This window comes from Achroia grisella, unplaced genomic scaffold, assembly GCF_030625045.1.
Source record: "Achroia grisella isolate CSIRO2021 unplaced genomic scaffold, CSIRO_AGI_Agris_v1 utg512, whole genome shotgun sequence".
Lineage (NCBI taxonomy): Eukaryota > Metazoa > Arthropoda > Insecta > Lepidoptera > Pyralidae > Achroia > Achroia grisella.
Window position 1 is genome coordinate 583532 of NW_026712906.1, and position 15701 is coordinate 599232.

The 15701-nt window shown below is 29.9% G+C and overlaps 2 protein-coding genes across 2 annotated transcripts; one reads left to right on the forward strand and one right to left on the reverse strand.

Moving 5' to 3' along the window:
- The first annotated feature begins 421 nt into the window (after positions 1-421).
- Positions 422-2332, forward strand: LOC131846790 (transmembrane 9 superfamily member 3). The gene has a single exon (XM_059196188.1). It carries the CDS (start codon positions 503-505, stop codon positions 2228-2230), a length of 1728 nt encoding a protein of 575 aa, XP_059052171.1. The 5' UTR covers positions 422-502; the 3' UTR covers positions 2231-2332.
- A 2158-nt stretch (positions 2333-4490) lies between these two features.
- LOC131846710 (probable RNA-binding protein 19) lies at positions 4491-15628 on the reverse strand. The gene is made up of 15 exons (XM_059196085.1): positions 15517-15628; positions 15032-15391; positions 13788-14021; positions 13136-13243; positions 12851-13031; positions 12566-12657; positions 12190-12295; positions 11876-12067; positions 9926-10087; positions 9102-9205; positions 8348-8854; positions 7653-7855; positions 7230-7346; positions 5099-5207; positions 4491-4783 (listed from the first exon to the last, which is right to left on the reverse strand). Exons 1-15 carry the CDS (start codon positions 15550-15552, stop codon positions 4580-4582), a joined length of 2715 nt encoding a protein of 904 aa, XP_059052068.1. The 5' UTR covers positions 15553-15628; the 3' UTR covers positions 4491-4579.
- Between the last annotated feature and the right edge of the window lie 73 nt (positions 15629-15701).

The window sequence follows — 15701 nt, forward strand, 5'->3', positions numbered from 1 at the left end:
GCAGGTTGCACAGATCAGAAAGTTTACCACAGAGGCAAAAACAGATTATATATATTTTTATACGTAATTGGAGTATGCACTCAGTTTATAATGCATTGCAGTGTATTTGAATATTATCATATTATTAATATTATAATTAAAATTTGATATTTTAATTAAGTCACTACATACCATACACACATCACTAATCTTCTACATTTTGTATTCCTTCGTAGTAACATCAAAATGTTTTTATAACCTCGGCAAATGGTGGAGCAGTTTATTTTTATTAGTGAATACTACCTACCCTATCCGTATTTATGAGTAATCGATAATAAATAAATTGATAACTATTAAAAATTTAAGGATATTCGAAATTGGCATTTAGCAATAATTTGACAATGGTGTGGTATGGATAATGGCAACATTAATTGGACATCCGTCCGACATCGGCAATTTACTTACGTGTTATGTTTAATGTTTATTTAATTTTTAAAAGGCCATATAATTAGACTAGTATAAAATGAAATTCTTATATCTCATATTTATTTTTTGGACAATAGTTAATTGTGATGAACATACGCATACGTACAAAGAAGGAGAACAAGTGGTGCTCTGGATGAATACCGTAGGACCATATCACAACCGTCAGGAGACATACGCTTACTTTTCTTTGCCGTTTTGTATTGGTACAAAAATTACTATTGGACATTATCATGAAACTTTGTCGGAAGCTTTACAAGGCGTCGAATTGGAATTTAGCGGTCTGGATATTACCTATAAAGATAACGTACCTGCCCAACAATTTTGTGCCATTGAATTGAATGAGCAATCGTATAAAGCATTGGTTTATGCAGTAAAAAATCATTATTGGTATCAAATGTACATAGATGACCTTCCTATATGGGGCATTGTCGGTGAAGTTGATGGTGACCAATATTATATCTGGACCCATAAGAAATTTGACATTGGATACAATGGAAAAAGGATTGTCGAAGTGAATCTTACAGCTGAGAATAAAGAACGCCTGACGCCTGATGCCAAAATCCCATTCACGTATGAAGTTAACTGGAAGAAGAGTAATATTAATTTTGAAGATCGTTTTGATAAATACTTGGACCCAAACTTTTTTCAACATCGTATACACTGGTTTAGTATATTTAACAGTTTCATGATGGTTATATTTTTAGTAGGTCTTGTGTCCATGATTCTCATGAGAACGCTTCGTAAGGATTATGCAAGGTATTCTAAAGATGATGATCTTGATGATTTAGAAAAGGATTTGGGAGATGAATATGGTTGGAAACAAGTGCATGGAGATGTATTCAGGCCTGTGCCACATTTGGCTTGCTTCTCCGCTCTTATTGGAGCTGGATACCAGTTGACAGTTGTTACTCTTGCTGTAATAATATTCACCATATTTGGGGAACTATATACAGAAAGAGGTTCCTTGCTTTCTACTGCAATATTTATTTATGCAGCAACTTCTCCAGTTAATGGATATTTTGGTGGATCTCTGTATGCTAGGATGGGTGGTAAGTTATGGATTAAGCAAATGCTTTTATCTGCCTTTCTGTTACCAGTATTAGTTTGTGGAACTGCATTCTTCATCAACTTCATTGCAATGTATTATCATGCTTCTAGGGCTATTCCGTTTGGTAGTATGATTGCTGTTATGTCAATCTGTACTTTTGTCATTCTGCCTTTGACTTTGGTAGGTACTGTACTTGGTCGTAACTTGGCAGGTCAACCAGACTACCCATGCCGAATCAATGCTGTTCCGAGGCCTATTCCAGAAAAGAAGTGGTTTATGGAGCCATTCATTATAATTATAATGGGAGGCATTTTACCATTTGGCTCTATTTTTATTGAAATGTATTTCATATTTACTTCATTCTGGGCATACAAAATTTATTATGTCTATGGATTTATGCTTCTGGTATTTTTGATTTTGATGATTGTTACCGTCTGTGTAACAATTGTATGCACATATTTCTTGCTTAATGCTGAAGATTACCGTTGGCAATGGACAAGTTTCCTTTCGGCTGGAAGCACAGCCCTTTATGTTTACCTGTATTCTTTCTATTACTTTATATTCAAAACAAAAATGTATGGCCTCTTCCAGACAACTTTCTACTTTGGTTACATGGCCCTTTTCAGTCTAGCACTTGGTATTATTTGTGGTACAGTCGGATATTTGGGCACAAGCATATTTGTTAGAAAAATATATTCTACTGTAAAAATTGATTGAAGAAATTTCATTTACAAGATTGAGAATGTAATATGTAATAATAATGAATTGTTTCTTAGAATAATTTGAATTGTGTTTTAGTTGGCTGTTTACATCAGTTGAATTAAAACTCTGCATATACAATCACAGGTATCAAGAAATACACTATAAGTTGTTGATCTTTAATAAATTCAATTGTAAAATTACATTCCTAATTTACAATGAGATAACAGACACCAGCTAATGAGAATGGTAAAGCATTTAAAACTACATTAGTACCTACTGATTAAATATCAACAATATTTTTAAAAAAGCTACCTAAGTTATTTACAACACAAATTTTTGAAAAATGTAAAAATAATGTGACAATTATTCTAGTGAAACACAGAAAGTGTAAATTGTTTGAATAAAGAATTATCATGAATGAAAATATTTATGTAAACTAAAATGTCCTAATCAGACATTTATGATTGAAAATGAAAATCATAAATAATTTATTACCTATTTATTTATGATTTTGATTATCAATTCATAGAATAATATAATTAGTCAACATTTTATTGATTTGCAACCACTTCATTTTACTGCTGTCATGAATTGTGTAAATATCTAATTATTATAATATATCTAAGTAGGTATTTATTCAATTTTGGTAATTTGTGTGCACCCTTGGTATCATTGGATATATTATATTTGTGACAGTTAAGTCTGTCTTGGTCTGTTTATATATTGAAAGTATTTTTTTTCACATTTCAATTTCATTGTTTAGACTTTATAATTCTTAATTAAATTTGAAACATTACTCTATTGAGAAACTTACATGGGATTTACTTTTGTTGTAATATGGATGCTACGCTAACGCGACTCGATAAAACTTTCGAAGAGGTACTAGAGCCCTACTAAACGTACAGAAATCTTATTGGAGGTATTGTATATTTCTCTTAAAATTGTCTAAGGTATCATAGGGGAGGGGGGGGGGGGGGGGGGGGTAGCGTTGTATGAAACTGTCAGACGCATTTTCGGTCTGAGTCTCACCGACAATACTTACATTGTATTTTTAACAGATTACGTGAAGCGGATTAACATAGGTTTGTCTTCCGGCAGAATTTAAACATCGTATTGGTCCCGGTGTATTCTAAATATATTAACATTAGAAAAATGTAGACTCTTTACTTAAGTATGCATTATGTTTATTTATTTCTTTTATAAAAGTACCTTGGGTACTACACTATTCCATACTGTTTCTTTGTTAATGAAACACTTCTAAATTAGGTGGTGCTGAATGGTATACCTAAAAAAGAATTATAATGCGTCACACTATGTAAAGATCACAGATCGAAACATTTATATATTTATTTGTAAACTTTTTCTACGCCGCAAAAGTAGGTTTTGGTTGGAACTATAATCGGCGGACGAATCGGTATCACGGTGCCTTGACTCAGCAATCCTAGTGCCCGTAGGTCACCTGAATGTTTTTTCAAGTCAGAAAACCTGTTCTATGATTGTTGAAAACCGCGATATTGGATAAAATGGAACCGCAAACCTTTTATTATGCAATGGGTGGCCATGACCCTTTGCTTCAGTAGGTTACCGCGGTTGGTACCGCTCGCGTTAGCATGGCCTTCCATCAGATAATTGTTAACGTAAATTCTAGTTTTGTAAATATTAGTATAAGCAAAAGAAATTTTAATAGGTATTTACATAAACTTTCACGAGTTAAATATCATCGATAACTTAATATTTGTACAGAGAAATGACTATGTATGACACCCAGAATAATTATATTGTATTCAATTTAATTTAAAATAAAAAAGATTATTAGATATAAAATTTATACTTGTTTAATTATACACCATCTATACTAATTTGAAGAGAGAGAGAGAGAGAGAGCAAATTGTCTATGGGAAATGTGAAAATATTTGAAACATATATACTTACTTCAGATGGAGATAGACTACATTTAATATACTGCTAAATGAGGGAAATTCAGGAACAGGTAGTAAGAATATTAAATCACTACAATTTTATATGGCGAATTCTATGAAATACAGGCTGATAACGAAAACTAAGAAAAACAGTAATGATTAAAGATTTTATTAATTAATAATGTGTAATCCTGTTACTCATTAAATCTAATATTGTGTAATAGAGTGGTCCGTTACATTTTTGCTGTCTGTAAGAGATTGCTTATAGCAATAAGCGCCTTTTATAATAAATACACTTTTAACGTACTTTTTTGTTTATTTGCTGACTGCGCGTAATAAAGAGTTATTATTTACTATTTTTAAGCATCCGAACCTGTTGTTGGTTCTTTCTAAAAATTCGATCAGTAACAGTATACTTGCTTCATTTACATTGGTGTTATATTATTTATGCTTCACCATCCACAAAAGTCTCGACGTCCACCGCTGCTTTTTTAGATTTCTTTCCGCCTGGAGATTTGGCATTGAACGCCTGAGCCGTTCTTTTCCTCAATGCGTCTATATCTTCATTCTCGTCGGCTTGGTCTGCCCACTCTAACACTAATCTCCTACCGTAGAGATGAGTAGATTGACATAACGCTTCGAATGCGCTCTAAAACATCAAATTTACACGTCATTACTTAAAACTTGATTTTAATAATAAATTATAGTGAAGTGAAAATTAATGATACTATGAATGCTGGTAGCTTAGCGGAACTCAATGTAAAATAATTTAATTATCTTTAAATAGTGTTCATCTGGGACACTATTTACCTTGAACGATTTCTATAAAATTTTTACTACGTTATACCCGTTATTTGTCCATCTTACCTCACTATATAAATATATTAGTCGAATCGTGAGGACGCAAGAGTTACTAAAGTAAAATTTATTTGACAGAAATTACTTATTGCTTGCATTCACATACCTTGGCATCTGCTTTAGAGTAGTAATCTACAAAAGCAAAACCTCTATGTTGATCTGAACCAGGTGACAGTTTTTTCGGTAGTCTCAGTGTTTTTATCTCGCCGAATGCCCTGTAACGATTCAATAAATAATAAATTTTAGTCAGTAGATATGTATGACTATCATACGCTAGAATAGATTGTCGCGAGATTAAAGAAGTTGTAAAATTAAAATCAGATTAAGTTTTTTATTAATTTATTTATCTACACAGGGAAATCTCGCGAGAAGAATTTATACCTTATAAATTGTGTAATGATAATGACGTTATAAGTGGATAGTAAAGTTTTAAAAGAAAACTTTGTTTTATATAGCGCATTTAAATAAAAACTTGTTTTAAAATTGTTGTCTACTTTTTTTAATACACTAATGGAATTGGATATTTTTTTATTAATATGTTGTTGCTGGGATTGTTACACGATGATATCCTAAATACTGGTAAATGAACAGATTACGCACTGATAAAACATCGGCATGTTGGTACGTATTTACAAAAAAAAAATGTGTATTTGTACCAATTGTGTAGTAGATATCTATGTACCTATAACATAAGCTCTCCTTAGCTTGGGAATAGATGAGGCTGAATTGTTGAAACATAAGTTTGCCTCATACTAGTAATTTAATTTAACTGTTGTTGTTTGTTAGATTCGGTAATTGAGCAAATTGTTTAATTTTATGACGGATAAGATTTTAATCTAAAATGAAGTATTTAGAATGCATGATTTCAAAAATGCTATTTTTTTCATTTTTCCGTATTATTTTATGGATGTAATGTGCTATTAATACAATACAAATAATGATTCGTATTTATACTATTCAGATAACTGGAACATGTACATAGTTAATCAGTTTATCAAAAATTAATAAACTGTTATCGCTAGTGGTATACCTACTCATACCTAATTGAAAACGCGGAACTAGATATTGGACGGTTAGCGCATAGGTATAGGGACGTATTTTGTTTGTAGTCCAATTTGAGAATAAAAATTTTCCAATACCTCACCAGGCCATCTTGTTCTTCAAAATTTTAGAACCAACATTTTTTATAGCATAATGATGGCAAATAAGCTTTGTAATTACCATAATCTATAGTTTGTAACGGGTCCACGGAGTAGTAGTGCGCGTGCCCATCCAAAAAAACATTAATAAATCCTTTTGAAAAAATAATATATTGTATCTGGTATATAATATTATAACATAACATATTAAATATAACTCGAGAGGAAAATCCTCTGAAATTGCATAGTCCAACTTAAATTCTCGATGTCGATGGACCTTCAAAAAAATTTCCTATTCCACTGTTTATTATTATATTAAGAGACAAAACTGTTCGCTTTTTTTTAAGAGCCTGCAATTCGTCGGTCCTACCATATGTAATATTATATTATTTGTGGTCATACTATATCATTATATATGTTTACTTATATTATAAGCGATTCCACTAGTGTATCTACCGTTTGTAAGCTACCAGATGATGTCTAGTCTAGAGTAAGCCTGTAGCAGAGACATGTGACTAAATCTTTCATAGTATAAATAAAAAGTCGCCGCCACTGTCCGTTTGCTTAAGTATATCTTTTTAATTACGCAAAGATTTTAGTGTAGTTAATAAGCCATAGATAGGGTAATTAAAGAGGGACATTTTATGCTAAGGTTAATACATGCATGTTATAGTATAAAATAAACTGAGAAATTTAGAGAATTGTAATGCATCCGTCCTGTAAGGATGGGTTAATCACATCATTTAGTTGTACTAATTAGGAACTTCTAATAACAATCAATTTCTTCTAAAATTAATTGAAACAATTACTACAACGATTACTGATATTGTTATTGTTCATAGCGGAGAAGGAAGGAATTTAATCATGGTGAGTTCATCATAATTTTCATCTTTCTTTCTTTAGTGCTGTGTATATCAACTGAATGTTATTTAGAAAAAAATATAAAACTAATTGTAAGATAACAGTTAACTGTTAAAAGATAAAAGGGATAATAAATACGACCGTACAATATTTTAGAGTGACGTACAAAATAAAATTTGAACGAAAATTCTAGACAATCTCAAAAGTCGAGTAAGACCTCGGGAATATAATACGCACCTGAATATTTCATGGAGTTCATTCCTGTTAGCTTGAAATGGTACATTTCGAACAAGTAGCTTTGTACCATTTTGTATCGTTGCTTTATTAGTCTTTTTGGATGTTTTGTCTTCGATCCTTAAAACAAATTTATCACTTAATTTGGATTACAATTATGACTAATGTAAGTGAGTGGAGATTATTTTTATTACGTGTTTAAGATATTATATGGGACCAAAATGTATTAAACTATCATTTGCTAAATATAATTAACGAATTTTACAATACATTGGCATTAAAAGTATTAAAGCAGTGCTTTATTTGATGACGGATCTGGGATCTGACAATAGAATTGATATCAAGGAACAATGAAATCAACATTTACAATTATATACTTAGATATAATTCCAAAATAATATAGTAACTAGATATTACTATACATACGTGTTTCCTCTCTCTGAACGCTTCAATTCCAACGTTTTACCGTCTAGTGTAGAATGCTGTAGTAATTTTAATGCCTCGTTTAAATCCTGTTGCTTATAAAATTGAACGAAACCATATCCCATTGATAATAATTGTCCTGGATGTTTAGGATCCTTTTTTTTAGCAATTGTGATGCTATGAATTTTTCCACATTCCGAGAAATGCTGTAGAAAAAAATAATATTATTACGAAAATAGAACTAATTAATTATAATTTTACTAGATAATCTAGCGAAATTATGCAATTCTTAAAGTAATAATAAATATTCTATTTATTATGCAACAAAAAATATTGTGGGCGATAGAATGAATCGTAATCGTAAACGAAGTACGTGTCATATTAATCAAGCAATGGATAAAAAATGGTAAATTCTCTAATATAGGTACAACATGTAACAAGGCAAAAGTGACAATTCTAAAAACTACAAAGAAAATACTTTCAATATTGGTACAATAATAAATATATATAAAAATGAGCAAATAATTTGTAATTCCCATCCTATTTTTCAAGTCCAACTTGGGAGGCAAGAAGGATGATGATCAAACAAAATAAAACAAAATTTAATTAAAATACTTTTCAGTGGTTTTGGACTTAATCCTGGACAAAATTGTTTAGTAGCTAATTACATAATGTAGAAATGGTATAATTATACCAACCGATTTCAAAGTATCTTCAGTAGTCTTAAAGTTCAAATTTTTAATAAACAATGTAGTATTTATTTCTGGCTCTGGTGTATTATCGATAGTCTCATGAGTCTTAACTTCATCTTTCATTGGTTGACTCTGCTTGCTGTGTTTACTTTCTACAGTTTTTTGTGACTTATCGTCTGGTTTGCTTGTAGTAACATTATCTATAACACTTGGTTCCGTACTAGTATCAGGTAAATTCGATTCAGCTTGTTTTTTAGGTTTAACAAATACATTTTCCGGCGCCCATTCCAAATATAAAGGTGCACTTTTGAATTGTGAATACGCTAATTTACTAAACGCCTTTTTGGCTTCAAATGGTTCAACAAAATCTACTAATGCGGTAATGCCATGCTTTGGAATTAAAAATCGTGATATGTGACCATGTTTCTCAAATAATTCTTTCAATTCGTCTTTATCTGTATTGGCCGGTAAGTTTTTCACTATAATACAAGTTTTTGATCTTCTTTTCGCAGGCTGAAAGTATTATATTCATGTTACATTTCGGTAATTTTTGTCAGATTTAGTCGACCCTATTTATTTTCATTATCGTCGCTTACAAAAGAAATAACGATACAGATGAATATTTTTACAAATTTATATCGAAAATATTAAAAAGTAAAAATAGATTTGAAAATATTAAATCTTCAATACCTATTATGACTTTTAAATACATCAATTTGATATCTATCATATCAGCAAGTCTAAATAATGAACATAATACCTTGTTGAAAACTTCTAAATACACTCCATTAGTTTCGAGAAAGTTCCTTGTTTCTGCAACTAATTGTGTTTCTCCTAATGCTAATCTTACTGCAGCACTGGTATCTGAAAAAAAAATTGTAAATTATTTTGACTAATTTAACTTCTGACTTCTTGTGATGAGACAGATTTCCGAACGAGTGGTAGATAAAAAAAAAATTGTTGACTATTCAAAAGTGCTTAAATTAAGTTTATTTGAATAAATATTTTTCTATTCTATTCTATTCTATTAATATATTCTATTTTCTTGTGTTTATTAGATATAATAATAAGATAATAAGTGTGGAAAATGCATTATTGAATAAAATAATATTTAAAGCACAATTAATATTCAAATTATTCTAGAATAATACTGCTAACAATAGTTTTTTGTGATTTGAAACAGTATTATTCTAGAATAATTTGAATAAAACATTCAGTTGAAATTATCAAATTAGAGTAATGTTAAAAGTTAAAAAATTAATAATAATAATCTTATTGACAAATACATTGGTGCAAATATTCACAATCCCTGATGAAACAGTTAATCCTTTCTCAAATGCTAACATTACAGAACAACTACAATGTGAAAAGAAACCCATAAAATTCTTATGGGTTTCCTTTCACATTGTTTACAATTATTGGATTTGTTTGGTCGAAATGAACATTTTAAATTTTTTATCTATTACATATTCTTTTAGTAATGAAAGTCGTAAATGCAAGGTCACGCGTATATTTTGTAAACGCAGGTAAATGCTGTTATAAATCAATTGCACATAGTTGATGTTAGTTTACAAGATGTCTTACTTTTATTATTATCATTTAATAATTGTTCCTTGCTAGTGTTGTAATTGGCAGCTATCACGTCCGCAACCGCGTTTACACCCAAGAACAGGACGTTCCAGTTGTGCGATGACTTAGCCTGCGCTTTTAGTTTCTTTGCTTTCTTTTCCTTGAATGATAAACCTTCTGAAATAAGTAAATATCTTTTATCATTTGTTGTTATGTGTGGTCAACACAAAATTTTGTTTTAGTCTTATAATTTACTTAGTTTAAAATATTTCGTAATATTTAATGTATCAGGGTGGGAAAATCTTACAAATATTTATCCATCCATCCATCCATCCATCTATCCATCCTTCCAGCTGTGACAAAGATGGGGGAGGGGTATATCATGAAAATCTTGTGACTATTTTATCAATTGCTCCTGGTTTCTAATAAAATTTTGTTTTTTTCCATCACTTCGGTGTATTCTGTGACTACTCAAAAACATTTGATTGCGTTGTACATGAAACACTCTTACTCAAATTAGAACATTACGGTATTAGATATGAAGCACTATGCATGATGAAGTCCTATCTAAATAATAGAATGCAAGTTGTTGAAATAAATGGTGTAAAGTCTGAGGGAACTAGTATTAAAATGGGTGTTCCTCAGGGCTCTATTCAAGGTCCTTTCTTATTTTTAGTTTACATAAACGATCTTCCTTATATGGTAGAAAAGATAGCTGACATAGTTCTGTTTGCTGATGATACTTCATTAGTATTCAAAGTCAATCGACATATTGATGAGATGGACGAAGTAAACGGTTCTCTCTCTTATGTTTTAAAATGGTTTACGGCTAATAATATGCTACTAAATGCAAATAAAACTAAACGTATCAAATTTACTCTCCCCAATGTAAGGCTGGTAGATTCAAAAATCGTATTGGACAATAAATCTATTAATTTTGTTGACGATACTGTATTTCTAGGTATCACATTAGATTCCAAGTTGCAATGGGGTGCTCATATTACTAAATTGGCGAGTCGACTTAGTTCTGCCGCTTATGCGGTAAGAAGAATTAAACAATTAACAGACGTGGCAACGACTAAACTTGTCTATTTTAGCTATTTCCATAGCATTATGTCGTATGGAATTTGTTATGGGGCAAAGCAGCTGATATAAATACAATATTTACTTTACAAAAGAGGGCCATTCGCTCCATTTATGGTATGGGTTCCAGGGAGTCATAGCGAGAGTGTTTTAAGGAATCAAATATCCTCACCGTTGATTCTCTATACATTTATGAAAATATCATCTATGCCAGAAGGAATATAGACAGTTTCAAAAGAGTTAGTGATTGCACTAATAAAAGCTTACGTAACAATAACAAACTGATTATACCTAAATGTCGTTTGGCTAAAGTTAGTAATTCGTTTTATGGTAATTGCAAGGTTTTACAATAAAATACCAGTCTTATAAATCTGCCAGAAAAAAGATTTAAATGTCAAATAAAACAGTTCCTTTGCAAAATAGCTTACTATAAAATTTAAGAATTCGTTAACGATAATAATGTTTTTATAGAAAAACTTTAAATCTATAGCACTGATAATATTATCTGATTACATTAATAATGAGTGCGTAGCGACTTCTATGTTGATTATCGCATGCCTCTTACTTGTTATACTGTAATTATTTATATAAAAAAACATCCATTAAAAAGAGTAACACACAAGTTTCTTGCTCATTCTTCTTGTGATGAATCTGCATTCCGAATGAGTGGTAGAATCAAAATATGACTATTCAAAAGTGCTTGAAATGAGTTTATTTGAATAAAGATTATTTCTATTTCTACTTCAATCAATGGAAATTCCAGTCCCTTGAACTAGGTATCCTGTGTAGGCAATTTTCTATCAGAAATTGAACCATCTTTTATTTAGTAAAATATTAATAATTATATCATATAATTTAAATATTAATAATTATAAGACATACCATCATCACTTTCATTCTCCAATTTTTCAGTTTTAGCAGGTAATAGGTGCAACATTCTGCCACAAAAACTAGTCCCATCCAATTCTGTGTATGCTTTGACAGCATGTTCGGGTATCATGAATGTCACGGTTGCAAATCCTTTAGGCTGACGCAGTACCGGGTCTATGGGCATGTTCACTTCAGTCAGTGGACCTGGCAAACAATAATATAATGTATTATAAAGCAGTAATGGCACCCACGAAATTAGAATCAAAACATTACAAATTATAAGCTTCATGACAAACAAAACAATAAATAGTTGTAGGCAAACTCACCATATTTCTCAAACAGATCGGTCACCTCCTGTTCAGATACCACATAAGCAAGGTTACGGACAAAAATCCTCCCACTCTCACCAATGCTTTCTCCATTATTTTGTTGCTACAAGTTAAAATATTGATGCTGTAATGCAGTCTCTTAATTGACATAATATTAATTATTTATGATGATGACAATGATGATGATGATGACGATTTTAAATGGGAATTTCCTTGTTGACGTAAGGTGAATATATATATAACAACTAACTGTGTGCCACACAATGTTACCCACAGTCGTAATTTTAATGTAGTGGGGCCATCCTGAGCAACAAATCACCAAAATATTATGCTAACAAAAATTATGATAAGCATACACAATTAAAATAAATACCTCTTGCTTTTTCTTTTTAAATGCTTCTTCTTCTTCCTCTGATGCTTTTTTAGCTTTATCTTCAAACTTATGTACATGTAAACGATGTTTTCCTAAAACAATAATTATTTCATCCAGTTGTTAACAGTATACTGATATATAAGGCTGTGCAGTATGCATAACTAATTGCTTTAAATAATATATTCCAAGATTGTTCACTAAATATAGAACTAAATATCATTCATACAAGATGTAAATAAAAGAACTGTTAATAATATATTAATTGAAATATAAGACAAATCATACCCAGAAAGAGTTTATCTTTATTAAGAGCTTTTTTCAATTCTGCTTCTGTTCTAAAACCAACATAACAGAACCCAGCCATTTTTTTTTCTTTGCCAAAAGGTAATCTTATTGAGTATGGTACTAGAGGTTTGAAGAACTCCTTTATATCTTTTTTCTTGCATTTGAATGGTAGACCAGTTATCTAAATAAAAACAGAAGAATATATATATATTGCATATAAAATATAGAATACATATATCATTTCAAAATTTCATTAAAGAAAATATGTAGTCCTTTTCAACTTACTTTTATGTGAAATAATGGTCTATTTCTAATTTTTTTAGGGGTCTGGACATCTGGCTCTTGTGCATCTTGATCTGTGTTTTGTACTTTTTTCATGAGTAATTTCATATACTGCAAAAGAAAATTGTTGTCTTTTGAAAGTATATTTTTATTTATTTGTATGGCTTTAAAACAGCTTGTTAATATACTAGATATAATCACACTTGTTTCCATACTATTTTATTCACAAACTTTCAAACCAACATAATAGACTAATCAAAGAATTAAAAAATGCAGTATAGTCCTAGAATATTTTAGTTTTTTTTTCTTCAGTTTATAAGTACATTCATGACAAAAATTTTAGTGCTAAATAAGCAACAATGTTTGTTTTAATTGCTGTGAATTTAGCTTAGTTTGAGCCAATTTCAAGCTTAAATTAAAATTATTGTTGTTTTATAGTCATCTATATTTGGTATAGGTGATAGTTATACATCTAATGCAGATGAACAGTACATAAAAAATACTGTATTTTTATTTTATTTTATGTAATATTTTTACCAAATCTGTACTAATTATGAATGTCTTCTATTGGCTAAAAACTTATTTAGTCTTATTAGAGTTTAGAGAAAATATGTACCCACTGGTGTTGATATAATTTAATATATGTTTAACAAACCTCTAAATCACTAATGTTTTTATTTGCATTTTTTTCTTCAATTTTAGTAATTTTATTATTTAGTTCTGCTTTAGCTTCTGTATTCTCATTTGTGGTTGTTTTATCACCTTCCTCTTCAACTCCACTGTCCTCATCTTCACTTCTAGCAACTTTTTGGTATGTTTCTTTTAACCAAGCTGTTTTGTCATTGGTATGTGCATCAATAAACTCAGCAAATAGAGGGTCATCTTTATGCTGTGGAAACAAGTACATTATTATTACAAAGATGTGATCAATAAGTATAATATAAGTATTCAGAATTATGTTATAAATTTTTTAAATTTATTTTTGTAAAAAGTACAAATAAAATAAAATAACTGTTAACATAAATAAGCAATAGCAATACATAAATTACAATGTCGATTTGAATTTGCTCAAGAATTAATTAATTACAATAATAGTTTTTACAGTAATTCACAAGATACTCCATAGTGTGTAGATGTTCATGCATTTTTATTACTTCCAAGTTACTTTTCGTATATAATTATGTATTTAAAAGAATATTATAATAAAATTAATGAAAATTTAACTAAAAATAATTTTCAATAAACCTTCATAAATACAGATATTATATATACAACTAGAGACTGGATTATATGCAACATAAAAAGCTTGTTATATGCATGACAAATGCTTGAAATATGCACAAAATTGGCAGCTTATGCAAAATTAAATGATTAATTTTAGGAATCCCAAAAAACTAAATAGAAAAGTATTTTTTTTATTTCAAAATCAGCATAAAATTAATAAATAACTTTTTGATAGGCATAGCTTTTAATAGGATAGGCTTAGGCATAGGATAATAGGTACAGTAACGCTATATGATATTTAATTTTATTATCATAACTGTAAAAAAAAACATGCGCGCACCTATTGACTGCATTCCGAAATGCAGTAAAAAGTCACAAGTAAATTTGGTCGTATTTCGGAATGTAGGGTGAGTGAAAAATATTGTAAATGTACTGATAATATGCATCCTTTGAGAAAATATGCAAATGCATATAATCCGGTCTCTATATATAACTATATAAAAAATATTCATTTATAGGTTGCAGGTTTGCCTAGATGCATTAAAATGAAAAGAATAATGACCTCAAACCAAATAATAAAATATTTAAGCTTATAGAAGCAAAATATAAATTTCTTTCTTATGCTTCAAGTAGTGCAAACAATATTAAGTATACATATAATTTATCCTTTCAAACCTTTTTAAGTAATTCTTTAATTTTATTCTTATTTTTTTCTACTTTCTTATTTTTCTTTTCTTCAGATTGGTGTTGAAATTCATCTTTATGTAATTTTTTGTATGCAGTGCTGTCCGGTGCATATTTACTCCATGCTCGTGGTTTTCTTTCATCTCCTAAATTTGCACAAACTTGTATGTCTATTTTCATGGAATTAATGCATGTACCATTAAAATAGTCCAAAGCTGCTGTTGCTTGCTGTTCATTTCGGTAACCAATGAAAGCAAAGTTTCTGAATTTGCCATTTTTAGTATATTTTAACTGAATATCAGTAACTTCTCCTTTTTCGCTGAAAATTTCTTTAAGCCTATCTGAGGTTACCTAGAAATACAAATATTAGTCAAGCAAAATAAGTTTAACAAATAAACTGAATTATCAAATTGAATATTGATCAGTATTTGTCAGGTCAATAGTTATAATAAGAATAGATTTTGTATAGTATTTACCTTATTGGGCAAATTTTTCACTATAAGACGTGACATTGAAACTTAATAAATGATATAAAATATATTTATATTATTTAGAACATACAAAATACACGTGCAATTGACATAAACGCAGCTGTTGATCCTTTGTCTTTGACAGTTTTCAGTACAGATCAACAACTTACAAAGATTACCGATGACAGACA

What these genes read in the sequence shown, in the direction of transcription:
- LOC131846790 (XM_059196188.1), top strand. Translation starts at nt 503, where the DNA reads ATGAAATTCTTATATCTCATATTTATTTTTTGGACAATAGTTAATTGT.
- LOC131846710 (XM_059196085.1), bottom strand. Translation starts at nt 15,552, where the DNA reads ATGTCACGTCTTATAGTGAAAAATTTGCCCAATAAG. An exon ending in TTAAAGAATTACTTAAAAAG is followed by an intron (nt 14,022 to 15,031) that starts GTTTGAAAGGAT and finishes TTGTTTCCACAG; the next exon opens with CATAAAGATGACCCTCTATT. An exon ending in GAACTCCATGAAATATTCAG is followed by an intron (nt 5,208 to 7,229) that starts GTGCGTATTATA and finishes GAATCGTTACAG; the next exon opens with GGCATTCGGCGAGATAAAAA.